Below are 17263 nucleotides of genomic sequence, written 5' to 3'. Positions count from 1 at the left end.
GTCATTGTAAATCAGAATTTGTTCTTAACTGACTAGGTTAAATAAAATAAGAGGTGCAGGAGCTCAAGCAGTAGCAACATTGAGGTGCAAGTACTCAGCTCCAGTGAGCTCCTGCCCAAGTCAAGCACTGTGTATTCAAATCAAATCAAATTTTATTTGTCACATGCACAGAATACAACAGGTGAAATGTTTACTTAGAAGCCCTTAACCAACAATGTAGTTTTAAGAAAATACCCCCCAAAATGTAAGAGATACGAATAACAAATGATTAAAGAACAGCAGTAAATAACAATAGCAGGGCTATATACAGGGAGTACTGATACAGAGTCAATGTGTGAGGGCACAGGTGTCGAGGTAATTGAGGTAATGTGTACATGTAGGTAGAGTTATTAAAGTGACTATGCATAGCCAACTATGTATTGTCTAACTGTTGATGTAAAAGGTATAATAGTCAATGTATAACATGCAATAGTCAATGGATCATATTTCAACTTAAATGTAGGCTAGGCTATGAATTGTCTAACTCTTGATTGCCTAACATGCATACATATGCATAATGTACATGCATAGCGTCACCTTAAACATGCATTTTCAGGCATCTTTTGGCAGAGACCCTTATAAAAACGCATGACTGATACTCACTTGTCTTTTTTGTTTTTACTCTTTTTACTGGCCTTTTGAAAACTCAGGTCGACTAATAAGCTACCATTTTATCTGACACTCACCCAACTAATACACATTGCTACCTAATTATACCACCCTCACATTCTTCACTGTCATGTTATATCAAACATTGATATGTTAAATGTTACGCCATGATGGAACAATGTTGGCAATTGTAGCCAATTCTTGGTAGGCCTAGTTGTCATATTTTCAGCTTTATACTTTTCTCGATGATTCAGAGCTCGCCATAGTTGTTTTGCTACCTGCTGGCATTTCGACTGATTAACATATTGAGTAACTAATACATCGAATTGCCCGTCCTTGATATAACCGAGACGCAGGCAGTAATTATTAATGCAAAAAAATGTAGCCTATCAAATGAAACGCAATCCGGTGATGAACGTCAAAACAAAAGATCAACCACGTGACTAGAGAGCTCAGTTAGTAGTCATATGACCTGTAGTGCTTCTATATACAGGGCATAGACACGGCAATTGTTCCGCACACAGGACTTCGAGTTTAGCATTTGAGGTCAACATTGTTGGCGCATTCGGCTAGTTTCGTCCTCGACATGACCAGTATGTCTTTTGTTAGTTTGGTGGTGTGTTTCCTTACTGGTTCGTGTCTTACATGGGCTAACTACGTCCCTGACGAGGTAACCGAACTACCGGGAATGTCGTTTAAACCAAACTACCGGCAGTGGTCGGGCTATTTGAAAGCCAGCCCTGGAAAGTTTCTCCATTACTGGTGAGTATTAGTAATGCCATACGTCGCTACCTTGACTAACGAACAACTTAGCGTTTGTTTTGGTTAGGGATACTTTCAGAAACTCCAGCTCGTGCACAACATTAGTTTACTAATGTACAATATCTATATATCGGTTTATTCCAAATGGGTCAAATAATAAATGAATGTCATAAATAACCGTATCTTAAGTCATCAAATAAACTTACAAGATTGACTATTCCTCAATAGTAAATTAATACTGAAGTTAGTACAGAGACCTATGAAGCTTGTTTAACAACTCAAAGGCAGAAGATAACGCTTCTGAAGCTGGACTAGATAATGATTTATACTTCCTCTTTTGCTACTTCCTCCTGCATTGGCCATGCATTGTGTTGTAGCTTGTACCTTTCATTGAGACGTTTAAGAGCTAGAACATCCTTTGCCATATGCTATGAGAAGTTAATGATTGACAAAATAACACATGACACTTTTATTCAAGTTTTCTATAGACCACACACATACTGTACACACACAGGTCCCCGTACGCAGACATAAACATAATCCACAGACACAGTTGTACCTGGGGTCTAGAACTAAGTGCGGAGTGCACCAAGTGTGTCTTTTGGGTACTCTCTATGTCCTGTTAACCTGGCCCTCTACCTCCCTGCTTCCCTAGGTTTGTGACCTCACAGAGGGACCCACTGAAGGACCCTGTTGTGCTGTGGCTGAATGGAGGGCCTGGCTGTAGCTCGCTGGATGGCTTTCTGTCAGAGAACGGCCCCTTCCATGTTAGTAATCCCACACGTTACCTTTTCAGCATGAGCTTAGCAGGACCTGTGATTTCAGTTTGTCTCCCAGTGTAACCTTATTGTATGCAGTGATTCTGAGTCCCACAGAATAACAACATCATTTTGTCTCCCTCAGGTGAATGATGATGGGGCCACTCTGTATGAGAATAATTTCAGCTGGAACAGGATTGCCAATGTTCTGTACCTAGAGTCCCCTGCAGGTGTGGGATACTCCTACTCTGATGACCAGAAGTACAAAACTGACGATGACCAGGTGAGATCAGGGTCTCATTCGGGAGAGTGGAACGCATTTAATAAATGAGACACAATTATTTACCTCTTTTGTCATAGGCATGTCTGTTATACACACTGTATTTCTATCTGAACGTTCCAGTGTTGTGCTCCACTGACAGTGGCTCAGAAATCATGCAGTTCACTCTTCCTTACTGAATACTAAAGTAATAGTAACTGATTTATCCCCCTTACTATTAGGTGGCTGATGACAACTACCTAGCTCTGCAGAGTTTCTTTGCCAAGTTTCCAAACTTCACACAGAATGAGTTCTTCATCATCGGTGAGAGTTATGGTGGGATCTATGCCCCGACACTCAGCCAGCGTGTGGCCACAGGGACCGCAAAGATTAACTTCAAGGTGAGTTGATTCACATACTGACTTAATTGTGTTGAGTGGATTACACTCTTACACTCTCTGAAAATCTAAAGACTGAGCATAAGTTTAAAGCAATGGAATTCAATCCTATCCAACCACCTGTCAATGATTATGTAGGAGAGGATGGTATGACTTGAATATGTATGACCGTTATAAAATAACTCCTTTAATGTGTTTTTCAGGGCTTTGCAGTGGGTAATGGCCTCAGTAGCTATGCCCTGAATGACCAGTCTCTGATCTACTTTGGTTACTACCACGGCCTCTTCGGAGAACAGTAAGAACTCACAACACATTCACTCATGTGGGTTCTGTCTGTTTAGTTGTGTTTACATGACTAGGGATAATTCCTTTTGAAAAACACACAATATGAATCCAAGCTTGTCTGATGCTTCTGTTACAAGACATTGCATTGTGTTTAAGTAAACTATCCTCTTGCAGACTGTGGACAGATCTGAACACAAACTGCTGTGATAAGGGAACATGTAACTTCTTCAACAACAGCAAGGAGGCCTGCAAGACACTGGTACACATGGAAACACTTTTACAATCGGATAAGAAGTATTATATATCAAATACAAAAATTGCGCTATTACATGCACAGGTTTAACATAGAAATGCATACTTGTACCTTTGTTTCTCCCCCTCATTCATTCTTGCCCTCTCAGTTGAGCCAGGCCTTTAGTATTGTGTATGATTCTGGGCTGAATGAGTATGCACTTTACATGGACTGTGAGGGTGGAGTTGGGGCCAGAGCCTATAAGAGGAGCATGAGCCACCTCTTCAGGAACTACAGGAGGCACTGGGACACCTTCCAGGTAAGTGCCCCCCTATGGAGGAATACAGTGTTCAAGTCCATTCTGGCATTAGATTTTGTTAGTCTTGTGTTCAGAAGGGTTGTTCTGGTTATTCTCAAATTGTTTGAAGTGGTTATGATGGAAGATATTGGTGTGATATGTAAGTAATGTGTTTCGCTGTAGCTGCTGAAGGTGCCGTCCGTCACTACCCAAACTCCTATGGGTGAGGTCCCTCCCTGCATTAACAGCACAGCGCAGATGAACTGGCTCAACCGGGGTGATGTGAGGAAAGCCCTACACATCCCTGATACACTTCCACCCTGGGACATCTGCAGGTATTACACTCGTGAAGTCTAAATGCAGCGACAGGACATCTAAAACTTGACAACAGTAAACTACCTAAAGGACATCTTTACAGGGCCTCCCGGTTGGCGCAGTGGTCTAGGGCAGGCTCTGTCACAGCCGGCCGCGACCGGGAGGTCAATGGGGCGACGCACAATTGGCCTAGCGTCGTCCGGGTTAGGGAGGGTTTGGCCGGTAGTGATATCCTTGTCTCATCGCGCACTAGCGACTCCCTTGGCTCGCCGGGTGCAGTGCATGCCAAGGTCGCCCGGTGTTTCCTCCGACATTGGTGCGGCTGGCTTCCGGGTTGGATGTGCGCTGTGTTAAGAAGCAGTGCAGGGTGGTTTCGGAGGACGCATGGCTTTTGACCTTCGTCTCTCCCGAGCCCGTTACGGGAGTTGTAGCGATGAGACAAGATAGTAACTACTAACAATTGGATACCACGAAATTGGAGAGAGAAGGGGGTAAAATTCAACCAAAAAAAGGACCTCTTTACCGTAACTCTGTAGTGACGTGGTGGGAGGACAGTACACCAACATCTACCCGACAGTGAAGGATGTGTATCTGAAGCTGCTGTCTCTGGGTGTCCGGGCGCTGGTCTATAACGGAGACACTGACATGGCCTGCAACTTCCTAGGAGACAAGTGGTTTGTGGAGCAGCTCAACCAGAAGGTAAAGCTCTTGAAGACTGGTATTTGTGGCATAGAGATTTGGATGCTGGGTATTTGGTGTGTTTGTAACTCGCTGTTTTCTTTAATTTCCAGACAACCACCAAGTACCAGAGCTGGATATCTGATGACCAGATTGCTGGCTTCTACGAGCAGTATGGAAACCTCACCCTCCTGACTGTGAAGGTAAGCACTACTTACTTAGTTAGCACATTAGCATTGATTCACTGTCTTCAGACTCATTAACACACCACAGACATACCAATATTTAGAGATTAGTGGATGCAACAGGGGTGAGGCTGCTGCGTTCTAATCCCATCTTCTGTTTCAGGGCGCTGGTCACATGGTGCCGCAGTGGGCTCCAGGCCCCGCCTTAGACATGTTCCAGTCCTTCCTGTCAAACAAACCCTACTGAGCATGCTCCTGGGGCTGCTTCCAGTGTCTAATGGAACTTGTTAGTGGGTCAGGATGATGGCCCATTTTTCTCAGGGTGTGTTGGAAAGTTGGAAACAAATGTTTTGTTTTTGTGATCAAATGTTTCTGTTGCACTCTAAGTTCATTAGATCAAAGCGCAACTCTGGAGTTGGGGTGACATGAGTGCAATCGGACTGAGCCATTTCTTAATTTCAGTAAATGTATAATTTTACTTGACGCAAACTGCATATTAATAGCCTTACAGAAATGTTTAGGTGCATCACATGTCAAATCTTCCTTTGGTGATGCTGTGCAATCACTCTGGTTGGCTTTCTAACTGATTAGCAGCTTATTAATCACATCAGAGCTATCATTTGCCTTTTGAGTTTCCTCATGCAGTTTCTGTATCTGGGTTTTCAATTGTCACCACTTGGGGAGCTGAAATGCCATGGAACTCAAATAGCCAAAAGGCCAATCAGCACTTTTAAAGAATCTAACATTCTTTCTAATAAATGCTTTTTATGAAACCATTTTATCTTATTAATTTATCATTTTAAGAGCTTTTTTACTGAACATGATTACAAAATGTGTAAAAACATCCACGTAATCTTAAGTGACTTCCGTAGATAGACACTTAAAGATAATGGTGGTGAATTCCAGGGATGGTGATTGAGCAACAAATCTCCTCAGCCATTATACTAAAGATTCAGTACACAACAGGCCAATCGGTGTAGCAGAGATTAACTGGAAATGACTAGTGGTAGGTAGGCCTTCTTGCAGAAGTCAGGATACATCAATGTCTCTAGTGCTTCCTACATCTGCATTGCTTGTTTGGTGTTTTAAGCTGGGTTTCTGTATAGCACTTTGACATCTGATAAGGTTTTTATAAATGCATTTGACAGGTCCATGTGTTTTCCAAATGTGGTACTTATTGCAGGGGTCTGCAATTTTTTTGGGGGGGGGGGAGGAAAAATATTGGTAGTTTAAACACAATTAATGCATGTTTGAGGACTAACAATTAAAAGCCAGACAGAAAATAAAAACTGGTATTTGAAACACTCATTTTTTTTGAGCAGAGGTGCAAAGTAACAGTCATGGCAAAATTGTCTCACTGTAGAATTGCTGGAAATTAGCTTAAACTGCTACATTTTCTTCCAGCTCAATGGAAAAATTTGTAGAATTGCAGAATTCTTTTACATTTTCTCTACAACACCAGTGGCGACCTGTCATTTAAGCCCAACATTTTGCAAAAAAATATATAGAGTTAATAAAGCCACATGGTCTCTTTTTTTTCTTGAGGAAGGCAGCACCAAAATGCAGGTGTTTCAGCCTAGCTCAGTGCTTTTTGTGGTGGCGGGGCAAGCCAGCAGAAAACATGGAGCTTTGCGCTGTGATATCATTCATGGGGACACTACGTCACCGCCAAGTCTAAGGGTAGACCTCAAATTTTGGGCGCTGCCATAATTACATCAGTGCCCATCCAAGAAGGCTCAAGGTCATTGGTCACATCACATGTTTACAGTAAATCTTAGTCATGAATCAAGTCGACAACCTACTGGCTAATCCTTGTCATATGAAGAGAAATAATAGATAAAACGTATCGGTGCTCATTGGGCACTGGACATAAACATTACACAAGTTGTAAATCGCATATTCAACAATGTGTGTTATGGAATCAGTGACAGTGGCTGTGTGGTTCCACTTCTGGGATTAAGGGGCTCTTTTCCAAGTTTAAAATTATAAACATTCAACATTGGCCATGCTGTCAATGACGCATGATTTGTTCCACGCTCAAAACAACTCGGAACAGCGAAAACTTGAGTTCAAGACAACTGGGAAGTCCGGAATAAATTAGCTCCGACTGGGAAAGTATGTTTTGAATTGTAAATCCATACTCTTTCTAGAGCTACAACCTGAAGATCAATGACGTCATTATGATTTGACGTTTTTTTTTCCCCCAGAGTTCCCAGTTGTTTTGAAAGAACCATAAATTCAGAAAATTGCAGACTTGGATGACAAAATTTGCCCACGAAGGACCGCCACGCCACCTTCCTGTTCAAGTGAGCACAGCACAAGGTGAGTCCATGTATTGTATGCTGCAGCATACATGATGTAATATGCCAGGGAGACGTGTATACTGTAGCTATTCACCTGATAAGACAATTTGTTTTTACTAACATGAGGGTTTAGGACAAAACTATGACAATCTGAATTCAATGACAAAACCATCATGTTTATTAAAATGTAGATTGATAACAGGAGAATTCATGATACTATAAGACTGCTTATTGTTCAACCAGATTACTAAATTGGTTCAGTTCAGAAAAAACTTTCCCTTGGCTCCAATTATGGAATACAAATAAAAACAAAAAGTAATTGAATTTCAAGCATTTCCAATCTCATTCAAGTCATTGTAAAACAGTAATTGCTGCCCTGAGGAACAATCCCTTTGAACATGATAGATTTTTGTTCCTTACCTCTGTAGCCTAGAGCTAATCTCTCTCTGTCGGTAAAGCACATTTAAAATATCTGTCTGTTTAAAGCTAGGCCCAATACAATCTTTTAACCACAGGAATCAGCCTGAGACCCCAGACTTCTGAAATCTCAAAGGCATTCAAAATCAATTAAAATTATAATACACTTGCCACATTACACAGGTTTCAGAACTACAGTTGAAGGATACGTCTTTAAACCACTTAAATATTGAAATTGTAAAATTACTATAAAAATGGATGGAAATGTTTGGCCACATTCTTAAAACAGTATGTTCATTACTCATCAGTAACAACACCCATCAGAGTGAGGTACCCTCTCTCACTGCCCAGTTTCTTGAGGGATGGGATGCCACCTGTAGTGCAGTGGTTGGTGTATGCCTGATTTAGTACTGCAGCCCACAACGGGGTGAAAACACAGAGGACTGTTCCCACAATAAAATCTAATAAAAACAACATAACATTTGCATAATCTTAAAAAAAAAAGAAGTTAGGTCATTGTCAGTGGTTGCGCTCGGGACTCTCGTCCAATCCTAGAGCATCGCTCCCTGGGTGACACGAGTGCTTGCTATGGAGCGGTTTCATCGTCAGGGAGACAACGAGACATGCGGCATGCAGGAGATGTCACAGGAGGGAGTGTGTTTGCATGTGTGTTTTGGATCCTCCACATCCTGATATAAGTCAATAAAGTTCAGAATAGCAGCATAGACCTGCATCCTCCTCCTCCAACAAAGAGTCTTCCTGGTCAGAATTCTATTGGCTGTCCGGATAGTGGATGAAGTCTTGATAGATTGCATTGACGGTGGTCTGGCCAAAGACGAAAGTGCCGATGGTTACCATGATGACACCATAGACCACCATCCCATGCCAGCTATGGGGAGAGAGAAGATCAGTGTTTAGTAACAGTCGCAAGAGGAGATTATGTACAGGTAAGGAGTCTAGTCTTACCTAGCAGATCGGACCTCTGTTTCTGAGAGCTTTGCCTGAATCAGACACAGACCTGCAGGGAAGAGCAGACATTATATACAGGCATTATGCTTATTGCTGTTATAAAACACACACAGAATCAGGACAAACTGGTCATACCTGGGAAGACAAAGATGAAGCAGGCTGCCAGGCCTCCGATGAGGGAGATGACTCGGCCAATGTCGGGGATGAAGAGTGCGAGGACGAGTGTGATTGTGAACCACACAAGCGTCTGCAACACCCTGCGTCTCCGCTCACGCCTCACACACAATTCCACCTGCTCGCCACGGAAACGGAGCCATAGCCCCTCCAGCACCGCCCTGAAGAAACAAGTTACACAACAATGTAGTACTGAAATGGCATGAGTGGCACACAGTGCTTTGTAGTGTAAGGTTAGTGTCTCACCGGCCACAGAAGTGTAAAATGGGATAGGAGGTGATAACACAGATGACGATGAAGGCCCTTGCGATTGCCACGGCGATGTCATTAGGAGGATATGACATCAGCACATCCTGACTGACGTTAGACCCAAATGACAGAAAGCCACAGACACCTGACACAGGGAGTATGCACTATTAACACATCAACGAATCACACAAGAAATGGGCAATGTCATTAAAAAAAAAACCTGATGCTTCAAAACTGACTATGGAGCCACACACTGTACAAACAAACACACACCTGTGCCAGTGTAGACAAAGAGGCAGATGATCATGCCGACGGTGACCACACCTCCCCAGGGCTTGAGTTCACTCCTTCTCATGCTGTTAAACACTGGCACACTGCTCACATGACACTTTTGAGAAAGTGAGAAAGAGAGAGAGAGATTGTGAGAGGATGTAAGTAACTTCAAGCATTTTCAATCAAGTAATAGAAATAGCCATATGCACACCCCTGCACATTCATACACACACACAAACACAGACAGATACCTGGAAGCCAAAGCATATGGTGGGCATGGCGTTCAATACTGCACTCCAGGAGGACGGGCTGTAACAGACACTGGCTGATTAACACAAACAAAGCATGATGGGAACAGTAGTTTGATATAGACGGAGCTTTAATGAAAGTCAGTGGGCTGAAATGCCATTTCTGGACTCTATGTCCTGTCTGGCACCATGGATGTAGGAAACGGGTCTGAATGAGTGGGAATTGTATATGTACAGTACCAGTCAAAAGTTTGGACACATCTACTCATTAAAGGGTTATTCTTTATTTTTTACAATTTTCTACATTGTAGAATAATAGTGAAGACATCAACACCATGAAATAACACACATGGAATCATGTATAGTAACCCAAAAAATTGTTTAAAAAAATCTAAATATATTTTATAGTTGAGATTCTTCAATGTGGCGACCCTTTGCCTTGATGACAGCTTTGCACACTCTTGGCATTCTCTCAAACAGCTTAATGAGGGATTGTTTTCCAACAGTCTTGAAGGAGTTCCCACATATGCTGAGCACTTGTTGGCTGCTTTTCCTTCACTCTGCGGTTCAACTCATCCAAAACCATCTCAATTGGGTTGAGGTCGGGTGATTGTGGAGGTCAGGGCATCTGATCCAGCACTCAATCACTAATTGGTCAAATAACAATTACACAGCCTGGAGGTATATTTTGGATCACTGTCCTGTTGAAATACAAATGATAGTCCCACTAAGCGCAAAGCAGATGGGATGGTGTATCGCTGCAGAATACTCTGGTAGCCATGCTGGTTAAGTGTGCCTTGAATTGTAAATGAATCACAGACAGTGTCAGCAGAAAGGCACCATCACACCTCCTCCACACATGTGGATATCATCTGTTCACCTACTCGGTTGGAACCAAAAATCTCACATTTGGGCTCATCAGACCAAAGGACAGATTTTCAGATGTCTAATGTCCATTGTTCATGTTTCTTGGCCCAAGCAAGGCTCTTCTTCTTATTAATGTCCTTTAGTAGTGGTTTCTTTGCAGCAATTTGATCATGAAGGCCCGATTCACGCAGTCTCCTCTAAACAGTTGATGTTGAGATGTGTCGGTTACTTGAATTCTGTGAAGCATTTATTTGGGCTGCAATATGAGGTGCAGTTAACTCTAATGAACTTATCCTCTGCAGCAGAGTTGACGTTGGGTCTTCCTTTCCTGTGGCAGTCCTCATAAGACTCAGTTTCATCATAGCGCTTGATGGTTTTTGCGACTGCACTTCTTGAAAAAAGTTCTTGAAATCTTCCAGTTTGACTGACATGTCTTAAAGTAATGATGGACTGACGTTTCTCTTTGCTTATTTGATCTGTTCTTGCCATAATATGGACTTGGTCTTTTACCAAATAGGGATATCTTCTGCATACCAACCCTACCTTGTCACATCACAACTGATTGGCTCAAACGCATTAAGAAGGAAATACATTCCACAAATGAACTTTTAAAAAGGCACACCTGTTAATTGAAATGCATTCCAGGTGACTACCTCATTAAGCTGGTTGAGAGAATGCCAAGAGTGTACAAAGCTGTCATTCATCAAGGCAAAGGGCTACTTTGAAGAAACATATTTTGATTAGTAACACTTTTTTGTTACTACATGATTCCATATGTGTTAATTCATAGTTTTGATGTCTTCACTATTATTCTACAACGTAGAAAATAGTTCAAATAAAGAAAAACCCTGGAATGAAGAGGTGTCCAAACTTTTGACTGGTACTGTAGTTCAGTTAGCGTACCTGGTTGCAATGTAGCCGGGGGTCATCTCTTTATCAGGCCAGATGTATTTCAGTATAACCACAATGGTGACATACCAGGTGCCAACAACACTCAGCGCACTACAAACAGGAGAACAGCACTATCAGACTGACCTGTGTTCATGTAGACTACTGATACAAAGCAGGCTTCAAATTCTAATTCAATCATCAGTTGTAGACTAAAGGGTGGTGTGGGAAGGTATACTTGGTCAATGTGTAAAGTGTATTCATTGGATGCAGGAAGGCATACCTGGCGTATTTCTGGAAGCCAATCTCTTTGGGGATGGAAAGAGGCAGAATGACCAGGACAGCAGTCGCACAAATGGTGAACTTACGGTCAATGTACCAGTGACCACCGACCACACCGTCTGGCAAATGAGCTATTGCAGCTATCACTACAGAAAGACAAAGATAGTGAGTAGAGGAAGTGAGAGAAATAGATGAAAGGCAGCAGAGCAAACAAAACATTCCATTGACTACCGTCTTATTTACAGTGGAATTGTTTTAGTGCTGGCTATCTGATAGCAGGGTCATCGTCCATCTGAGACTAACCTAAGGTGGCTTTCCAACCTTTTTTGAAGATATAAAGGAAACGGAAACCTGGTGAAAAAGGCTAGCCAATGCTACAATCTGCAACTTTGAGTGAAACTCCGGTACCCTGCAAACCATGATCTGTATTGTATTTTACACAAGTCAAACGTAATGGAGTCTATGGCATGTTGTTAATGGTTGCCGTTCATTCAAGGACTTATACATGACCGCCTCATTAACCTGATAGCTAGTGAGGTGAGACAGACAGTACCACCATCAGTGCTTATTCACAAATATTCCCATCAGAGGAGGCTGGTTTGATGTTGATGTGTTTTCTTGTATACGGAATATGCCAGATATTGTTGTTGTGGGGAAGGAGCTCATTCTGGAAGTGAGTTACTCTTTTGACTCCTACATAGAGCAGACCTTTGCTGACAAGTTGCTGAAATACCAGCCCCTTGTGTGTCAGCTGTCATAGGCAGCTTAGCGGTTTGGAGAAGTTGGTGGGCAATTCTATGGTAACAGAGTGATGTGAAAAATCGAAGTCTTTGCTTTAAAATGTCAAACAAAAAACAATGATTGCAAAGTTAAACAACCCAGAAAACTCTATGCACAAGGCCTACTTTTAACAATTTCCAAAAACACATTTATCTGAAGAACTGTGCAGATGCAAAGTTTAGTAACCGCGTGCCGTCATTCTGTTCCCAAACTTTGCATCTGCACTGATTTTCAAGTAAATGCATCCATAAGCGTCCAGAAATCCGTGTCCTTTTGAAGTCTTCGACTGTAATGTGATTTGTGGATTCAAATAAAGTACTTAAAAATGTGTGTGTACACATGTTCATTATCTGTGTGAGAAACACTCACAGCGGTCCAGCTGGTCTCCAATGACGATAAAGAAGGCGATGCAGGTGCCAAAGGTGTAGACGGCGATGGCCACCTCACAGATTACCCCAGTGACCTTCCCACACGAGGCCCGCACCACCTCCTGGTACGTGCTCTCATTACTGACCTAGACAAACAGCACAGGGTCACTAGGATGAGTACTGCTGGAAAAGACTGTCTTAAATTGTAGATTGTGTGTTCATAAGGGGGGTATTAACTTACTAACCTGGGAGCAGTATGCCAGGATCACCAGACCGCTGATGATGAAAATCAGCATGGACTACAACACGCAAAAAAAGGAAGTGTTACCGAATACATCCCTGTATATATATGCAGTATTTCTCACTTCTACTCCTGGAGTGCCAGAGTGTGCAGGCTTCGGTCTCAAAAGTGTGTATGTAGCGCTCACCATCTGTAGCACCACCCCTGCAATCACGCCTCCGGCCATGTTGAAGGCGGCAGGGAAGTTGAGTAGTCCTGCACCCAGCGCAGCGTTCACCACAATGAAGACAGCGGCTGTGGCAGACACTCCTCCACTCCTCTCCCTGTCTGACAAAGGGGGGCGAACGGACTCCACACTGGGGCTCTGCAGTAGCCACGCCCTCTCACCAGCATCTTCACTCCCAGCCTCGGCCCAGTCCCTCGCCTCACTGTTAATCGCCATGGGACACCACCCGGCTGGCACAGCCCCAAAAACACTACCTAAAACACCCCCAAATTCACTCTACTCTGTTCAACACAGACTTCAACACTAAAGAGCTGAGTTGAGGGTATTCAGAGTTTGGGTTGAGGGGTCAGTCTGAAAGTTTGTGGTGGCTCTTGTGACATTCAGGACACAGATGACTGCTTGTCAGTTTATCCTCAAAGTGGATGTATTGTCACCCAGCAGTGAACCCTTAGTTCAATCTGCAACAAGACAAACACACATTACAGCTTTGGCCTTCTCGACACCTTCTCAGCTCTCTCTAAGTGCTTACTACAACCTGCTTTCCCAGTAGCCTACACGTTCTTGTCAGTGCGTTCTCCCCCCGGTCCCCTGCCTTGTGCTGTCGGCTGACCTAGCTTTACGCACCAACACCAGAATGTGACCAAAAACAACAAATAAAAAGACTGGTCAAAAAATGACTAATCACCAGGAATTTGTCTAAAAATGAGTTTAATTTAATAAATCTGTTCCCAAGTATTCCCACGAATAAAAATTTAAAAAGAGACATGATCGTGTCTCAATGTAATCAAGGTATGAAATTGTTATTTTCAAATACAGTCTCTTTTTGGGCCTAGTTGTGGTCAACTTGCAGTGTTCAAAATTATTATAATTATGTTCCGGCCTCCCGACCAATCGCTCGGACAAAAACAAAAAAAGCCCCTAGGCTGAATCTAGTTGCCTACCCCTGCTTTACAGCATCCCTCGGAAACACATTCTAAAGAGACATGTAATCATTCGTTTTAGATAGGTCTGATCCCAAGAGATTTTCACTTCATATCCCTGAGAAGGATCAGAGTAAAGTAGACTTCAGTGATCAGGGTCACTGTTCTCATGATGACACAGTGTGTCACAGTAGATAACTGTTGTAAACCTCACTCTGTCAGGCGTGTGACCTGCACACTAAAAAGGCTAATTATTAGTGCTTGTCAGAGGCTATGCATTTTGTAGGCATTCATGTAGGTAAGCTATGTCATGGACATGTTGACTGTAAGTCATAAATAAGAATAGGTTATATTGAAATACAAGGTGGATAACAACTTAATCTCACTTCATTTAGTCAAAGGGAAATAGACTACATATCTTACCTCAATTATTTTGTAATTTTGTTTGTGTACAGAAAATATCTTGTCTACATACTAAAAGATGACAAGTGTCTGCAACTAGTCATCCTCAACCAACTTTAGATTGTTCTTGAAGTTGAGGTGACTTGAGTAATTAATTATAATGAACATTTTCAAACCCTCTGAAGGGGAAATATATCCCCTGCAGGACTTTCTTCAAGACCTATTTTAAAAAGGGATAGTTTACCTACATTTATTATAATTTTTTACCAAATTCTTAAAAAGGTGCAATATGCAGAAATCGCTCCACCATTTCCTGGTTGCAAAAATTTGAAATAGTTTGCCTAACTTCAGTTTATGTGACAAAACAAGCCCTCAGTGTAGAGAATCACTACCATCTAAACATACTACTGGTCAAAAGTTTTAGAACACCTACTCATTCAAGGGTTTTCTTTATTTTACTATTTCTACATTGTAGAATAATACCGAAGATGTAAAAACTATGAAATAACACACATGGAATCATGTAGTAACAAAACAAAATCTAAATATATTTTATATTTGAGATTCTTCAAATAGCCAACCTTTGCCTTGACAGCTTTGCACACTCTTGGCATTCTTACAAGCAGCTTCACCTAGAATGCTTTTCTAACAGTCTTGCAGGAGTTCCCTCATATGCTGAGCACTTGCTGGCTGCTCTTCCTTCACTCTGCAGTCCAACTCATCCAAAACCATCTCAATTGGGTTGAGGCCGGGGGATTGTGGAGGCCAGGTCATCTGATGCAGCACTCCATCACTCTCCTTCTTGGTAAAATAGCCCTTACACCGCCTGGAGGTGTGTTGGGGTCTTTGTCCTGTTGAAATACACATGCGGAGATCATCCGTTCACCCACACTGCGTCTCATAAAGAAACGGCGGTTGGAACCAAACGTCTCCAATTTGGTCTCCTGACCAAAGGACAAATTTCCACCGATCTAATGTCCATTACTCGTGTTTCTTGGCCCAAACAAGTCTCTTCTTTGTATTGGTTTCTTTGCAGCAATTCGATCATGAAGGCCTGATTGACACAGTCTTCTCTGAACAGTTGATGTTGAGATGTGTCTGTTACTTGAACTCTGTGAAGCATTTATTTGGGCTGCAATTTCTAAGGCTGGTAACTGTAATGAACTTATCCTATGCAGCAGAGGTAACTCTAAGTCTTCCATTCCTGTGGTGGTCCTCATGAGAGCCAGTTTCATCATAGAGCTTGATGGTTTTTGCGACTGCACTTGAAGAAACGTTCAACGTTCTTTAAATTTTCCGTATTGACTGACCTTCATATCTTAAAGTAATGATGTACTGTCGTTTCTCTTTGCTTATTTGTGCTGTTAGTATACGGAAAATAGCCCTATTTGGTAGCCCTATTTTCCTACCTTGTCACAACACAACTGATTGTCTCGAACGCATTAGGAAAGAAATTCCACAAATTAACTTAAGGCACACCTGTTAATTGAAATACATTCCAAGTGACTACCCCATGAAGCGGTTGAGAGAATGCCAAGAGCGTGCAAAGCTGTCATCAAGGCAAAGGGTGGCTATTTGAAAAAACTCTCATCTAAAATATATTTTGATTTGTTTAACACTTTTTTGTTACTAAATGGTTCTATGTATTATTTCATAGTGTTGATGTCTTCAGTATTACTCTACAATGTAGAAAATAGTTTTGTTTTTTAAATAATAATGTAAAAACCCTCTGAATGAGTAGGTGTTCTAAAACTTTTGACCGGTAGGGTATATATTTAAGTTCTTGGAAGCTTCTGTACAAAAACTGAAAGCTAAAGAAAAAAACGATACTTAAGCATAGAAATAGCGCACATAGAACATATCCCGCTTCTTAGACTTCCTTTCAATGAGAATGACTGATCCATGATTGACATTTCTATGTGAATTTGGTCAGCCACCCAAAAAGTTACATGTTGCAGCTTTAATAATTATAATCTCTCAATGTTAATCTCAAAATTAACCAGATTGATGCATTTAGCTATTGAAACGAAAATGTTTTCTTCCAGAGAGGATGCCCACCGACCCCCCTACTTGTGTTCCCCTTCTGGATTTGGGCTAATCCCCCAATGTAATCAAATCATAGAAACGCCACTGGAGCTACCTAAACAATAACAATGACTAGAAACATGAATAAAATACAGAAATTTGGTAGCTTTACTAATAGTCAACTTTGCATATAAAGCAGCTGAATCTTAGATGCAGATCTAGCAACAGGCCTAGAAAATCCCAAATCACAACAATGAACCTGATTGGTGATGTTATTACAGCAAACTGGACACCGCATCATCGTCAGTTGTTGCTAGCTGGCTGATAGTTTCCGAAAGCTGCTACCGACCTCCCCATCTAAATATTCTTTAACCTATTCAGTTGAAAATATGAAAATGCATATAATATACTAAAATATTCGATAAATACCTCTCTATTGCATCGCCGATGCTTGTTTTTCTCCAACAACCGCAAGCGCTATGAAATTCCTGCTGATCAAGCAACGATGGCATGTGACTTGTTTGGGATGTGATCATGTGACGATGTAAAATTACGTCTTTAAAACGAAGTGCGTGGTGGGAATTGTAGTTTACTGCCACGAGAACAACACAAATCATTCCAGAGAGGGTTTTAGCAGGGTAGATACTGCAGCAGAGGAGGCTGCTAAGGGGAGAACGGCTCATAATAATGTCCGGAACAGAGCGAATAGAATGGCAACAAACATATGGAAACCATGTTTTTGATGTATTTGATACCATTCCACCTATTCCTTTCCAGCCATTATCACGAGCCCATCCGCCCCAATTAATTTGC

General features: G+C 41.9%; 2 protein-coding genes across 2 annotated transcripts; one reads left to right on the top strand and one right to left on the bottom strand.

Moving 5' to 3' along the window:
* Positions 1–1087: 1087 nt before the first annotated feature.
* On the top strand, positions 1088–5594 carry LOC112263741 (lysosomal protective protein). Its single transcript, XM_024440293.2, has 11 exons — positions 1088–1410; positions 2066–2177; positions 2314–2451; positions 2670–2828; positions 3029–3120; positions 3285–3369; positions 3512–3661; positions 3824–3975; positions 4492–4654; positions 4747–4836; positions 4982–5594. The coding sequence occupies exons 1-11, from the start codon at positions 1235–1237 to the stop codon at positions 5063–5065; spliced, it is 1401 nt and encodes a 466-aa protein (XP_024296061.1). The 5' UTR covers positions 1088–1234; the 3' UTR covers positions 5066–5594.
* A 1682-nt stretch (positions 5595–7276) lies between these two features.
* On the bottom strand, positions 7277–16978 carry LOC112263740 (putative sodium-coupled neutral amino acid transporter 7). The gene is made up of 12 exons (XM_024440290.2): positions 16880–16978; positions 13065–13561; positions 12882–12935; positions 12638–12782; positions 11490–11634; positions 11222–11320; positions 9455–9512; positions 9204–9318; positions 8928–9075; positions 8643–8842; positions 8505–8556; positions 7277–8427 (listed from the first exon to the last, which is right to left on the bottom strand). Exons 2-12 carry the CDS (start codon positions 13317–13319, stop codon positions 8310–8312), a joined length of 1389 nt encoding a protein of 462 aa, XP_024296058.1. The 5' UTR covers positions 13320–13561; positions 16880–16978; the 3' UTR covers positions 7277–8309.
* Positions 16979–17263: the final 285 nt, after the last annotated feature.

This window comes from Oncorhynchus tshawytscha, linkage group LG04, assembly GCF_018296145.1.
Source record: "Oncorhynchus tshawytscha isolate Ot180627B linkage group LG04, Otsh_v2.0, whole genome shotgun sequence".
Lineage (NCBI taxonomy): Eukaryota > Metazoa > Chordata > Actinopteri > Salmoniformes > Salmonidae > Oncorhynchus > Oncorhynchus tshawytscha.
Note: the sequence above shows the minus strand (reverse complement) of the source record. Positions and strands in the feature narration are given on the sequence as shown.